General features: G+C 44.5%; 2 protein-coding genes across 4 annotated transcripts in view; one reads left to right on the top strand and one right to left on the bottom strand.

Annotated features, from left to right (window-relative positions):
* The first annotated feature begins 3,838 nt into the window (after positions 1-3,838).
* Tada1 (transcriptional adaptor 1) overlaps positions 3,839-14,085 on the top strand; it is a 14,007-nt gene continuing 3,760 nt past the window's right edge. For both annotated transcript variants that reach the window (XM_004646029.2, XM_023706301.1), the window contains exons 1-5: positions 3,839-4,099; positions 8,187-8,278; positions 8,514-8,579; positions 11,150-11,247; positions 13,033-13,242. In XM_004646029.2, the coding sequence (XP_004646086.1) occupies positions 4,026-4,099; positions 8,187-8,278; positions 8,514-8,579; positions 11,150-11,247; positions 13,033-13,242 (540 nt within the window). In that variant the 5' untranslated portion in view covers positions 3,839-4,025. The remainder of the gene's footprint in view (positions 4,100-8,186; positions 8,279-8,513; positions 8,580-11,149; positions 11,248-13,032; positions 13,243-14,085) is intronic.
* Pogk (pogo transposable element derived with KRAB domain) overlaps positions 4,747-14,085 on the bottom strand; it is a 30,754-nt gene continuing 21,415 nt past the window's right edge. The window contains exon 6 of one of the 2 annotated variants that reach the window (XM_023706298.1): positions 4,747-5,008. The gene's annotated coding sequence lies outside the window, so the exon portion shown is untranslated. Of the gene's footprint in view, positions 5,009-13,249; positions 13,492-14,085 lie in introns of those variants that run through there. The other variant, XM_023706297.1, reaches the window with a different exon arrangement.

Raw genomic sequence — 14,085 nt, 5'->3', positions numbered from 1 at the left:
GGGGGGGGGGGAAGAAAGCTCTTGTCCAAGACAGGGACAAGAGTGGCCCCCAAGTGGGTGGTCCCCAGGAAGCTGTCTCTTCCAGGGACTCATTTTAGAGTAAAACCATGTGGTGAGGTGGGCCTAAGGTGATAGAGAACATGGGAACTCGCTTAGATGGGCATAAGGTGGGACAAAACTATGGTCAACCAACGAGATTACAAGCACCATTGCTCAGGTAAAATGGATTAAGTCCAGGACCAAATGGGGAAGCGAGTCACATAGCAAGCAAGCATGAACGTAGAACAGGACTTTATCAAGTAGCCATCCAGTAGTAGTTGGATTAATAATTCTTCTGGTTCCCTCAGGGTAATGATCAATCTCAGATGCCAGTCTTTAGGGAGGTCGGCATTTGTTTGATCTTTTGTCTTTAGGTCTAGCCCAAGGTGGGAGCATGCATCCTTCTCACAGTTGCCAGATATTTTGTCTTTCTGTGTTCTTTCCTTTGAGGGCCTGGCCCTGTCTACTGCCTATAATATTTCTATCTAACTCGGCTGCCTGCAACAGTAGGTTGAGACAGAGCTGAGAAGTAAGCATTGCAGCGGGAGCATTTGTGCATGCAATCGCTGATCAAAAAAACAGGAAGAAGGGCTGGGGAGACAGCTCAGCAGCATAAGCGCCTGCTGGCAAGCGCAAGGTCCTTAGTTTGATTCCCAGTAGAAGTAAATAAATAAAGTGAATATCCAACCATTGTTACAGTAAAAGACACATTGTCATGAATCCCCCTCAAAATATACACCGTCATTTTTAACACATTTGCCTCTTTGTTCTTGTCACTTTCTAAAGCATTCCTGGAAGAGTCTTTTGTGCTGTCTTGGCTGCCTTGAAGTCCTGAACTGATTCATAACATTTACCTTATTCACCGCCACTTCAAACGGTGCTTCTCTAAGTAAGAGAGATGAGGACATACTGTAATGTTTTCACAAGGCTGCCTTTCTGGTGGAAGGCATTTAGCAGCGGCAGTCATGGTATTTTTGCCTTTTATTTTCTTTTTGAGACAGAGTCTCTTTGTAATTCTGGCTGCTCTTAAAGTCTTAGAATCCCGCTTCAGTGTGCCAAGTACTGGGATTATAGGTGTGTGCTAGGACAGAGGACTTCCAGAACTGCTTCAGAAAAGGGCAAGAATGATGGCATAAGTGGATTCAAAGAGAGGGAGAGGTTTTTGGGGAGGAGGGCGTCATGGCAATGTGTCTTTTCTGAATAAAAAAGTTAAGCATTCACCACATAATCAGTCAGACCTTGTATGTTTGAACCTTTCTGAGACCCCTAGTGTGGAAACCAGCAGAGGGGATATGTGGAAAAAGACCGAGTCATATGATTTGCTATAGAAAGTTTAATTAATATATGGATTGCAGTCTGGAGGTGTTTGTGATGTGGGCAGGTAAAGTGATTTCCAGCTCATAAGAAGATGTGAATGCCTGGAATGTGCTCACTGGGCAGTGTGTGTGTGGTGGGTATGGAATGCTTAAGGGGATGTTTGCATAAAAAATTGTTTTTTTTTTAGCATTTTAAAAAATTTATTTATTTATTTGTGTGTGTGTGTGTGTGTGTGTGTGTGGCCAGCTCAGCCCACCAGGGGGCGGGGCTGGCTGGCATGTGGTGCTGGGGGGATTGAACCGTGGTCCTGTGCTTTGCTAAGCTTGTTCTAAGTAGGTGCTCTAGACCACTGAACCATCTCACCAGCCCCATAAAAAAATTCTTAAAGAAAAAAATTTCTCTGAAGTTTTCTGATAGAGAGGAAGACATACAAGAGACACTCACCCTGTGAATTCAATTCACCTGAGAGAGGGGCTGTCCTTCTAGCTTGGGGGTGTTAGGATGAAGTTGGACAAATACATGAATAGGCTTGAGAAGCTTAGCCTCTGGTGCATTATCTGTATGATGACTGTAGGTAAGTGTGTGTGTGTGTGTGTGTGTGTGTGTGTGTGTGTATGTGTGTGTAGTGCTGGGCATCAAGCCCAGGGCCTTGTGCATGTAAGGTAAGAGTGCCACCACTGAGCCACATCCACAGCCCAAATCTTGTGTGTTATATGGAGGATTACTATTGTCTTAGTTACTCTTCTCTGGTTGCTGGGACAAATACCCGACACTCAAAATTAGGGAAGGAAATGTTTATGGAGCTCACAGTTATTGGAGGTTCAGTCCATACTCAGTTGGCTCCAAGGCAGAGCGGCACAGGGCACAGGGCATCCATTCATGGTGGCAGCAAAGAGCAAGAGAACACAAGCAAATGGGAGTAATGGTGGCAACAGTGGCTACAGAGAGCAAGTCCGTCTCCCTTATGCTGCATTCAGGCTATCTGCCCCATGTAGTAGCACTCACACCTATAATCCAGTAGCACTCATAACTATAATCCCAGCAACACTCACACTCATAATCCCTGCACTGGATCATGAATTAATCACAAACTCTAGGAGCTGACCCATGACTGCATGAGGCTTTAGGGGGACAACTGGACACAAACCATAGCCTGGACACAAACCATAGCAACTATAAAGTTTTGGAAGGCATTTGACAACATTCAGCAAAATACACATAAATATTCCTACTGTTTAACTTCATAATTGTATTTATAGGACTCTATCCTAAAATAATACTAAATGAGGAAAAGCTTTGTGTATAAAGACAGTATTGCAGTAATACTTTTTAAAATTTTACTTTTATTAGTACATGTTTGTAGTATGTGACAATTCCAACCACCGTGGGGAGGTGTGTGCGTACCTAACACAACTCCAGTTCTTTTCACTTCTTTCTTCTCCCCTCCCTGCAGTCTTGCCTTCAAAAGAGAATAACATGAAAATAATCTGGTAATTGGGAAACAAAGTTACGCTGTATATTCTATCTGGAGTAATATGCTGTCATTAAATGTTTAAGGACAATATAATACAAGTACACTAAGTGTTTGAAAGACACAGAATTAAACATAGAGAATGGTTATAAATTATAGGAAAGAGGGGCCACAAAGGAAAACTTTGTTAAGTGTTTTCCAGGGATTGGCAAAGTACTTTCTATTTTTCCTGTTTCCTGTAATTACTTCATTGCTCTAGGAATGGGAGGAAAAAGTGAATAAAACACAATCCTAGCAGGGTGTGGTGGTGATGCCTGTAATCCCAGTTCTCTAATCGTCTGAGGCAGGAAGATCACAAATCAGAGACTTAATACTGTCTCCAAATTATAAATAAATAAATAAATAAATAAATAAATAAATAAAAGGACCGGCCAGATGGCTCAGCAGATTAAAGCTTCTGCTCTGGCAGAGCACAGCAGCTCGGATTTGATTCCTGCCATGCCGGCCCCGCCCCCGGGGCGCGCTGAGATGGCGATGGAGACTGGGTTTGGTGGCTCAAGCCTGTAATCTCAGCACTTGGGAGGCTGAACACAGGGGGCTCACTACGAGTCGGATCTACGTAGTGAGACCTCGTACTGAATACATAAAAAAGAAGAAATGGAAATAAACTGAAAGGGTCTGGCGTGGCGCTCATTGGGAGGGAACTGCATTCAAGCCCCCGTCCCAAAACAAAACAGAAATCACACACAAATCGTATTCTCGTAAAATGTAAATGGTATTACATTTTAGTAGACGCAGACAAAACGGCCTATCAGATGATTAGCGTTCAGCAAAAATGTAAGACAAAATTTTTTTTAAAAAAGCATAAAACACTTTAACCAGGAGGGCTAGGAGTATTCCCGCAGAACCCCACAGCCGGGCGGGGTGCGCAAATTCAGGTGGGGCGCGCCTCGCCAAGGTGAAGTGGGTCACGTGACTCGAGGGGCGGGAGGAGGAGAGCGGAGTCTGGCTGGGCACCTTCTCGACAGTCAGGCGGGCGGAGCCGATAACCTAACAAACGTCCCCGGAGCGCTTGGGGGCGGGGCGTCCGGGGCGCGGTTTGAAGATCCGGGAGCGGAGGCCTTCCGCCCAGTTGGCTTTTCGGTTGGGCGGTTGCGGTGGCCGCTTGGCGTGCGGTCGGGCTGAGACGCGCGGTGCAATGGCGACCTTTGTGAGCGAGCTGGAGGCGGCCAAGAAGAACCTGAGCGAAGCCCTGGGGGACAACGTGAAGCAGTAAGGGCAGTGGGGACGCAGCTTCAGCCCAGCGCGGGGGCGCTCTCGGGGCCTCGGGAGATCACTCCACCTGGAGATGGTTCCCCACCCGGGCCTGGGCAGCCTGGCATCCTCCTGGGCGCCCGAGTTCCGGGCGGAGCCGGGGGCACCGCGCTCCTGGGCCCGGGAGCTGCGGGACAGCTCAGCGCCCGGGCCGCCCGAGCGGGTTTCCTGGAGGAGACGCGGGGAGCCCGGGCGACCCGGATCCCCCGTGCCCCGACTGTTACTTGGAGGCTGTAACGGTGGCGGGCGGTACACGCCATCCCGGGCCCCAGGTGTGTGCTGGCCGCCCGGGAGTCCGGGGCGGAGGAGGCGGGACCCGGCGCGCAGCGGGCTGGGGCCTGGCTGGGGCCACCGCGGCGGGACCCTTCCACTTACAAGGGCAGGGGCGTTTCTGACACTTTCTTGTCAAGAGTTTTTATTTTTCAAAAGTGTGGAAAGCAGCTGGGCGTGGTGGTGCACGCCTATCATCCCAGCTCGCAGAAACTGAGGCCGGAGGATCACCGGAGCTGGAGGCCATCCTGGGCTACAGAAGGAGTTTTCAAAACCTGATGAAGTACACAGGGAAATCCTGTCTCAAGCCCCCACCCCCGATCTAGGAAGCACTTTTTAAATTTTAAAATTATAGCGCCCTGTGTGGTTGCTGCTGGGAGACTTCTGTGATGTCTTCTCCATTCAGTACTCAGATGATGTCCAGGGATAGTAGATGGACAGGGAATTTAGGAATACTTTTTCTCCAACCCTTTCTTCTTTTCTGCCATCTCTTCATTGTGACTGGATTGAAGTTACTTAGCCTGGGGTGTCACAAGTGATTTTGAGAGTCTTTTCATTCATGTGAGATTTTGGGCTTTCAGTTAAGTCCTTTTCATCCTAGTAAAAGACAGTAAATCAGACAAAGACAGATTAAAATCTAATCTGTTTAGCAGCAGAAACATAAGGTGACTTCCAAAGATATAGTGGCCCACTTGAAGTTACATTTTAACATTTATGTTTACTATCAGTCTATTCTTTGCTCATTTATTAAACGTTCTAATTTTAAAAGATATATATGACAGCTTTCACACTTGGCTAGATCCTGTTTTGTACTATGCTTTCACTCTCCCATCTACAATGCTTAGGAATATTTAAAAGTGAACGATTTCGTAGCATAGTGAATTTGTGCATGGCTTGTGTGTTTGATTGACTTGAGCTCTGGTAGATACAATGTGCCTTCTGTGATCTGCTATTGTCACACAGAGAGTTCAAGGCTGCCAGGTGGGCTTTTGAAGTTACTGTTCCTTACTATTTTTCTAAAGGCCCCGCTGACTAATGTTGGTCAATGTGAGTGGATGTGGGTGGATCAGCAGCACCAATCCCTTGTAAAAATGTAACCAGTGGTGCCTTTGCTAGGAAAGGCTAGTGGTGCAGCCTTGTATTGTTCTCCATCTGGTGTTCCATTCTTTCATTGACCTGCTTCCCGGTCTGTCTGTCCCCTGACAAGTGCCTTGTGGCTAGGCACTCTGTAGTAGTGCTGTGCACTCATTTCTCCATAAGCAGTGAGTTTGCGTTGTTTTGTACAACTTGCTGTTTAAGTGTGGTCCTCAGTAGTGCCAGGTAAAACACATGCAAGGTTGACTGACTGTGGTTTTGGTATAGTGAAAGGGAAGCAGGCGTTGGTCTGTCTTATGCAGTGAATTAATGTGGGGACTGGGACTGGAGAGAAAGCCTTCAACTCTTGGTAGCAGTTGGTCCATTTGGGTTAGCAAGTTTGTCTTGGGAAGACCAATAACATTCAGCCTTGACTTAGTTCTGAAACAAGTTCACTTATGCTAAAGGGGGTTCTGTCTCCTGTGAAACAGTGGCAGAGGGATTTTAAATAGTGAAGGTATTCAGTTATGATCTTTTGTTGAATGATTTATTTGGTACAGGGTCTTGCTACTCAGTTCAGGCTTGTAGTGATCCTCCTGTCTCATTCAGCCTCCCCAGTGCTGGGATTACAGGTGTGTTCCACCATGCCAGCTTTTGGGATGAGCACTGTGCACCCTGGATTCCCAGCTGACACAGCATGGGGTACTGGGAATCAGACTGGGACCTAGAGCTTGCCAGGCAGGTGCTTAGACCACGAGCTATCTCCCCAAAGCTGATCTTTTGTTGAATGCAGTGGAATAAACAAAAAGACCGTTTGTTTTCTGTGGAGATTTATTTTACTCCTGTCATGGTTGTTCCTGTGTTTGTTTTCTCTTAAAAAGGATAAGAAGCAGCCCAGCCAGTCTGAGGTCGAGGCAGGAGCATTGCTTAGGTCCAGGCATTCAAGGCCGGACTGGGCAATAGGAGCAAGACCCCCCACCTCCCAAAATTAGTACAAATGGGTCTACTGTTTGGAAATTGCTGGTGACCTATGGACGTAGGCGTGAGTAGTGGATGAAAGGCTGTTGAGCTCTACAGGTAAATGTGTTTTGCTGTTGAGTGAAACAGCAGTGTCTTAGGCCTCGTGCCACTTTCTCTGTAGAAGCTGTGGGTTTTAACATGCACAGAGACGCCACACTTTGCATTCGTAAGTACTTACAGAGTTACATACTAATGTAATTGGAATCTCACACATATGTGGGAGAAACCCTCCTATGGGTGTATGTGGCAGCGTTCAACCATCTCCTTTGGGAACTTTTAAAATTTTCTTCCATTAGAAAGGAGCGTTGGAATGCAAGATGAGCTTCAGCTGAAAGCAGTAAAATTTAAAGTCACTTTTTATCCTGTTCTCAGGCCTGCCTTAAACAGGATGTGAAAGATACATTTTATTCTTGTTTCTTACAACGTTGCTAAGGTACAAAAGGTTATTATTGTTATTATTTTCTACCAGTTATTTGGTCATTTTTTTAAAAAAAAATGTATTTAGTACAGGGTCTCAAGGGCGTCATACGTTTATCAGACTCGATCAGACTCATAGCGATCCTCCTCTTTTCAGCCTTCCAGTGCTGGGATTACAGGCGGGCACCACCACGCCCAAGTCTCAGTGCACCCTGGGGGTGGGACCTGCAGGACATGGGGGGGATCACACCCTGGCCCCTGCTGTCTGCCTAAGCGGGCGCTTTAATCCACCTTTAATTTGCTAAGCTATCTGGCCAGCCCTGGTCATTTTAATTTTTAACTGCAGGTTTTCATTTTTAAAACGCGTAAAATTCTCGTACCTCTGCGCCTTGTTTGTGGTAAGAAGTTTAGAAACCCATTTCTTGAGGCAGTTAGATTAAAACTTGAGTTCATCGAAAGGGAAAGACATCGTCCAGAGTTAAGTACAGTGACCACCCTCCGTTCCCATAGAACACATCTATATGTTACCGTGTGGCTCTAGTGTGGGGTTCTGGAGGGTAAGCAGGCTTTCAGAAAGGCCTCGCTGAGAAGACAGGATGTTGCTGTGCATCTTAGCTGAGTGGCTCAGAAGCCCAATTCTGCAATGATCTGTCCCCTTTTAGGGAGAACTTTCTGTTTTTGTGCTAGTATTCTGATTCCTAAGTGTTTTAGCTTAGGAATCAGAATACCAGCACTGGGCAATTTAACACCAGAAATTTGTTTGGTGCAGTTTAGGAGGTTGGAGGTCCAAGATCAAGGTGTTAGAGGATTTGATTTCTTTTGTGGCCTTTTCTACAGATGTCACCTTGCTTGTATGTTAAAGTGGTTGCCTGTCTGCATGTGTCAGGAGTCTCTCTGTGGCCTGATAGCATATCAGTACATCTACATGAGTGACCTCATTTTATTTTTTGGGGGGTAATGGGGACTTGAACTCAAGACCTTATGCTTACTAGGCAGTTGCCGCACCACTAAGCTAAATCCCTAACCCAGTGACCCCATTTTAATTTTTTTTTTACCTGTTAAAAGGTCCTGTTTCTAAATTTAATTACATTCTTTGGGGTTGGGGTTAGTTACAACTTCTGTGCATAAATTTAGGAGGAGACATACATAATTCAGCCAGTGATTCTCAAGAATGTCAAATTTCCTTCCCTGGGAGTTGAGGCAGGGGAAGTGAACTTAGAGAAAAGCAAGACCTGGGTTTAATATTGTGTTTCTGCTCCTGCAGGTACTGGGCTAATTTAAAGTTGTGGTTCAAACAGAAGATCAGCAAGGAAGAGTTTGACTTGGAAGCTCATAGACTTCTCACGCAGGATAATGGTAAAATAATCTTCTGGGAGTGTTATCTTATTTCTCTTGCATTTTTTTCAGATTCAAGAAATTAAATTGTTTGAAAAGTAAAAGTTTAGTTTTAATGATATATAAAGTCATCTTAATGTGAATATTTAAATGGCAGAATAGGGATGTCTAAAAATCCTTTTGAGCTAGACTGAAGTAGAGGTCTTCGTGTGTCAACATTATTTTGTGTTTGACTTTGGACAACCTTCCATTTCAGTCCACTCTCACAACGACTTCCTCCTGGCCATTCTCACTCGGTGTCAGATTTTGGTTTCTACACCAGGTAAGGAATGGAAATACTTGCAATGTGTGTCACCGTTGTGCAGAGACAAACTCTTACAGGACCATTTTAGAGCAGGTGACTTCAGAACTTAAAAGCAAAGTGGAAAGGGAGGAAGAAGGTGGGAGGGAAGAAAGAGAGGGTCGTTGGTGGTAGGGAAGTGAATTCCGTGGTGAGGAAACCCCAGTATATGTTGGAAATCTGAGCTTTGGTTTGCATTTTAAGTAGGGTCGATATAGGTTTGGCACAGAGTGGTAGGTGGGGAAGAGAAGCATAATGGGAGGTCGGCCAGACTCTTCTGCTACTGGGCCTAACTAGTTACAGATAGAAAGATTGATTCCTTCATTTTGGGGGGCTAAGGGGTACATTGAGTTACAATTTACCTCTTTAAGCCATCTTAGTTTTAATCAGGCAAAACCAAATAATTAGGTACATTAAAATTTTTCCTCATGGTAAAAGTTGTCCTGGACATTGTTAAATGCTTGGATTCAACCTTGATCAATATAGGTTTGTTTTTTTTTTTTTTTTTTTTTTTTTTTTTTTTTTTTGTTCTCACATGATTAGGGTAATTCTGATTATCTTTCACCAAAATCCCATGTTTTATCAAGAAATGGTAGGTAGGTATTTTGTATCCTCCCTCTGGTTATATCTAATTTCTATCATATAATAAAAATTCACATATGGTCTTCTAACCAAGGCATTTGTTCCCGCAGCAGCAGCCTGCGAGCTTTGGTTTGTGGACTTCCTTTGCGTAATCCCTCACATGTTTAGTCACTGTCTTGTCACCCAGCATCCACTTCCATTATTTGAAGTTGATCTCTTAGGAAATCGTTGAAGATTGGCTGACTTTACCAAGTGAGCTAGGCTGTGCTGTATTAAGCACCTCTGCCTCGTTGCCCTATGTTTTTTGAAGCTCCCTCCCTCAGTTCTTTTAGGCTGTTTAAATATGTTCTTTCAATCAGCCATTTTTATAGCATTGTCTTATTTTGTGAATACGTCTTCTCAAGCTTTTTTCAAGATACCAGTTAGAAGTTTGTCTTTTTGCATTCCTCTCTGGGATGGCTGTTTCTGTTCAGTTAACTTGGTTTTACTTATCGTGGGCCATGACTTGGACATGGTTTATCTGCTGTGGGCTAGGTTTGCAGTGGTGCAGTGGTGAGGTCTTGGAGATGTGGCGCCTGGCAGTAGGTCACTGGGTAAGCTGCCTTCACAGGGATTTAGGAAACACTTAGGAGACTCCTGAGCTCCTCAGAGAGCAAGTTGTTACAAAAGGGGGCCGAGGTTTGACCCCAAGTTGCTTTCTCCTTCCCATTTTGCTATGTCCTCTTTCCCTCTGCTGTGTGTGTGTGTGCGCGCGTGCGTGTGTGTGTGCATGTGTGTGCTCTCTGCCATTGTTCTCACTGGAGCTGAGCTGATGCAAGCACCATACCCTGGAATCTCCAGAACTGTAAGCTAACCAAGCCCCTTTTCTTCTAAAGTTAGCCTGTGACAAGTATTTGGTTGTCCTACAGGAGGACTACAGCATCACGTTACTGAATGTGTTCAAATATATGGTGATTTGTTATCCTTTTTCAATTTAAGAAAATACAGTAAAACTTTGTCCTTTCATGAGCTGACAGGGAAGCCTGGCATTAAGCTGGGGGTCTCTGAACACCAGCATGCAGGGAGCTTTGCTGCAGGGTCCCAGCATCCTTACCAGCTACCTTAGCAAGCCCCAGAAACTGAGTCCAGCATGGCTGGAGAAGTGTTGTACTTCCCTCGCCATCTTCCTAGCCCTACCCCACCCATGTCTGGTCCCCGCTGTCCTCCTGTGAATGTGGCCTCGGGGCTGTGGACTCTAGTTATGCAGAGGGCCCTGCACTTGGCTTGGTGATTTGCCATCACTGTCTTGAGCTTCTTTGTGACCCAGGGCTCTCTTATTTTTATTTTATACTGAGCCCAGGCCCTGGGATGAGGGGAGGTGTTCGTGTGGATGATTTTAACTGTGCGTCTGCCGTGAGTAATCATTTTCTGCCTTCTGGATTCCTCCTGGTTTCTGCTGTTCATGGTCTCCACATCCAGACTCCTGTGGTCTCAGCGTGGCTTTGCCCTCATGTGCCACCTTCTTGCTTTCTTGTGTCACTTTTGTAAGGAAGCCTTGTGTTAGGCCATCTGGGAAGTTACCGACCTCGCATCTTGTGTTTGTCTCTGCCGCAGATATGTTCCGTTTACCTTTTTCTGTCCTCATTTATGTGAGGGTCTTGAGAGAGAAGAAGTGTGTGTGGTCAGTTCACCATCTGGGCTAGAGGAATGGGTTCTGCTTTTATAATAACATGACTGAGAAGCAGAGCGCTCAACAAACATTAACTTAAAATGTAAAAAACAAATTTGCCTTTGGTTACAACTAGAACAGAATGTGATGAGAGAGGATTTATAATTTTGAGAAGGAGTATAAAGAGAAGACCTCAATCTGAGCACTCATGATTTATTGCCATGACTTGAACATGACATGCTTTTTAGTCCTAAGTGAAAACACTTAGTAGTTATCAATTGTCATTATTTCCACTTACAGTGACTGTTTTTCTCTTTTATAGAAGGCGCTGGATCTTTGCCCTGGACAGGGGGCTCTGCAGCCAAACCTGGAAAACCCAAGGGCAAGAAGAAGCTTTCTTCTGTTCGTCAGAAATTTGATGTAGGTTGTTTTTCCCAGTAGTTCTTGGTAACTTTTGGGTTCAGGGTAGTGTGATGAGCTGGGTTTATTTTTTGAATACTGGTAGTAGAGTTAGAAAAAAAGGGTGGAGTTAAAAGAGAAGCAATCTTGTGGGTTGAGAGAGTATTTAACGTTCTTGCTTGTTACTGGTTAAGTATTACGATGTCCTCATTGGCGCTTGCTTTTCTGTGATGCAGATCTGTGCCTGCTTTTCTGTTTCATTGTCCTCCTTGAGCGAGTAGTGTTTCCTGGGGTGAAGGCATCTTTCCAAGTGTTATGGTCGAGAGGCCTCTGTGAGGTGACACTGCCCCGCTGGGTCTGATCCTTTCAGGAACAGTGTTGGCCCGCTGGCCACAAAATTGGTGAACACCGTAGGATGACTTGAAGTTCTCAGTGTATATCTAGAGAAGATAGTTTCCAGAAGTGTCCCTTTCAAGGATAGGCTGGATATTGTTACCTTTATTGACTAACGCCAGCATTGACTTCTTTCTACTTTTACTCTGTTTTATATCAGTAATAATATTCAGCACTGATTCAGAAAGGCATCCCTGGTTTAAAAAGAATCCTTCGATGTAAAAGACAGTTTTATACTGAAAAAATTAAAAGTAATTTCAATAATGGTCTTTAAAAAGCCTGTTTATTGGTACATGTTTGCAGTACATAATAATCATATTCATCATGGGGAGTTTGTACATGTGTATAACACACCTTAGTTTTTTCCCCCTTCCTGGGGACAATATTATTTTTTGTATAATACAAACAAACCCAGACAAACTATCAGTATGATAAAAATTTCTTTTTCTTGTGGTACTGGGCACCAAACCCCAGGGTGCTGTACCACTGAGCTGCCTCTCAGCCTTTTTTTTAAATTTTGTGATCCAGTTTCTGTAAGTTAATTTGTGGCCTAAGTTACCTTGTAATGCTCCTGCCTCCGCCTTCACAGTAGGATTGTGGGTGTGTGCTACTGTCCCTGGCTTGTACAAAATTTTTTGTTGGGTTTAAGCCAGAGCTACCAGGAGTATATCTCCCAATGATAATGAGATGTGAGTGGGCTGTCAGTTTCCTGAGGAAAAGTTGGGACTTTAAGATTTTAGACAGTGTAACTGTGTCCTAGGTAGGTTCCATATTGAGAATTGTAAGTAGAAAATAACAGTATAGTTAACGCAGTGTTGTTGCAGCTTTATTTTGAGGTATTTGTTATTAGGCCTATCATATTGGCAAGGTAGGCTTTTTAAGTCTTAAGCATTATATGTTTTTATTTTTAGCACCTGCTTAAGCTTAAACTTCTCTAATTTTTTGGATATAGTGGTGTATCTGTTTTTACTATTTTCTTTCTTTCTTTTTTTTTTTTTTTTTTTTTTTTAGAAAAAGAAGAGGTACCCTTACTATATAGTTCAGGATACTCTTGAATTCATTGTGTAGTCCAGGCTGGCCTCGAACTCTTGTCATCTCTTGCCTCAGCCTCCTGAGTGCTGGGATTACAGGACTGTGCCACCATGCCCAGCTTCCATTTTGTGCATGGGCATTTATCATGTGATCACTTAAGTATTAATTGAATAAACTGTGAATACATACGTTATTCCCTAAACTTGTGATTTGTGTGTGTGTGTGTGTGTGTGTGTGTGTGAATGAGTTACCCTTTTACCTTTTAATATTTCTCCCCATGTTGTATAGTTCGGATGGCATTAGTTTACAGGATCAGTAACTTTTTTGTGTGTCTCAGCACTTTTTGCTGCAGTGCATGATCTGAAGTGTTTCTACTCACAGCATAGGTTCCAGCCTCAGAATCCCCTCTCCGGGGCTCAGCAGTTTGTGGCCAAGGATCCCCAAGACGATGACGACCTGAAGCTGTGCTCGCACACGATGATGCTCCCCACCCGAGGGCAGCTGGAGGGGAGGATGATCGTGACTGCCTACGAGCACGGGCTGGACAACGTGACCGAGGAGGCTGTGTCGGCTGTGGTCTACGCGGTGGAGGTTGGTGTGCTCTTGGCAGAAACGACTTTATAGATTGAATGGGACAGGTTTGTGTGTTGTGTAAAGTTGAGGTTGCCAGAAAAGAAACAAAACATCAGTCTGCGCTTACAGAGTTGTCGCCATGAGAAGTTGTTTTCTGTTGAGGGAGAAATACATAGCGTTCTGAAGCACTGCCTGCACTGAATAGACGAAGCCTGCAGAGAGGTTGCCAGGGGCTCGGTCCGGTGTTTGACTTGTCCGCAGGGCCACCTTTTTAAAGGAAAGAAATGAGGTTGGGAATCTTAGTGGCTCAAGTCACTTGTTTTGTTCAGTGACAGCACTTAACAGTCAGTTTAGCACCTGGACCGTGGGATTACTGGCCCAGCACACTGTCGCATTTACGCATTTATTTAGTCATTTCAAGGTGTACCTTTCACCTGCCTGACAATACTGGGCAATAGTAGGGGATTCTTTACAGTTCTGTGGCCTTGTTTTCCTCGTGTATATGTTGAAAACAGTAATTGCTATCTCTGGAAGTCATAAACATCAGATGAATTCTGTAAATATTTTTGGTTTTGTATTTTTTGAGACAGGGTTTTGTTCATTAGTCCTGGCTAGCTTTGAAACTCACATTATCGTCAGGGCTGACCTCAAACTCAGAGCGATCCTCCTGCCTCAGCCTCCCTTGTGTTGGGACTATAGGCATGTGCCATCACACCTGGCCTTGACATTCTTTTATGTTTATTTCCTGTATGTCTTATTTATGTGGCTTTGAGAGGGCAGAGGTTCTCTTCATGCAGGGATTTTGATAACCAGTAAATACCAGATCTGGAAACATTGTATCCCATTTGAAACTAAATTATC

This window comes from Octodon degus, unplaced genomic scaffold, assembly GCF_000260255.1.
Source record: "Octodon degus isolate 3935 unplaced genomic scaffold, OctDeg1.0 scaffold00250, whole genome shotgun sequence".
NCBI lineage: Eukaryota > Metazoa > Chordata > Mammalia > Rodentia > Octodontidae > Octodon > Octodon degus.
Note: the sequence above shows the minus strand (reverse complement) of the source record. Positions and strands in the feature narration are given on the sequence as shown.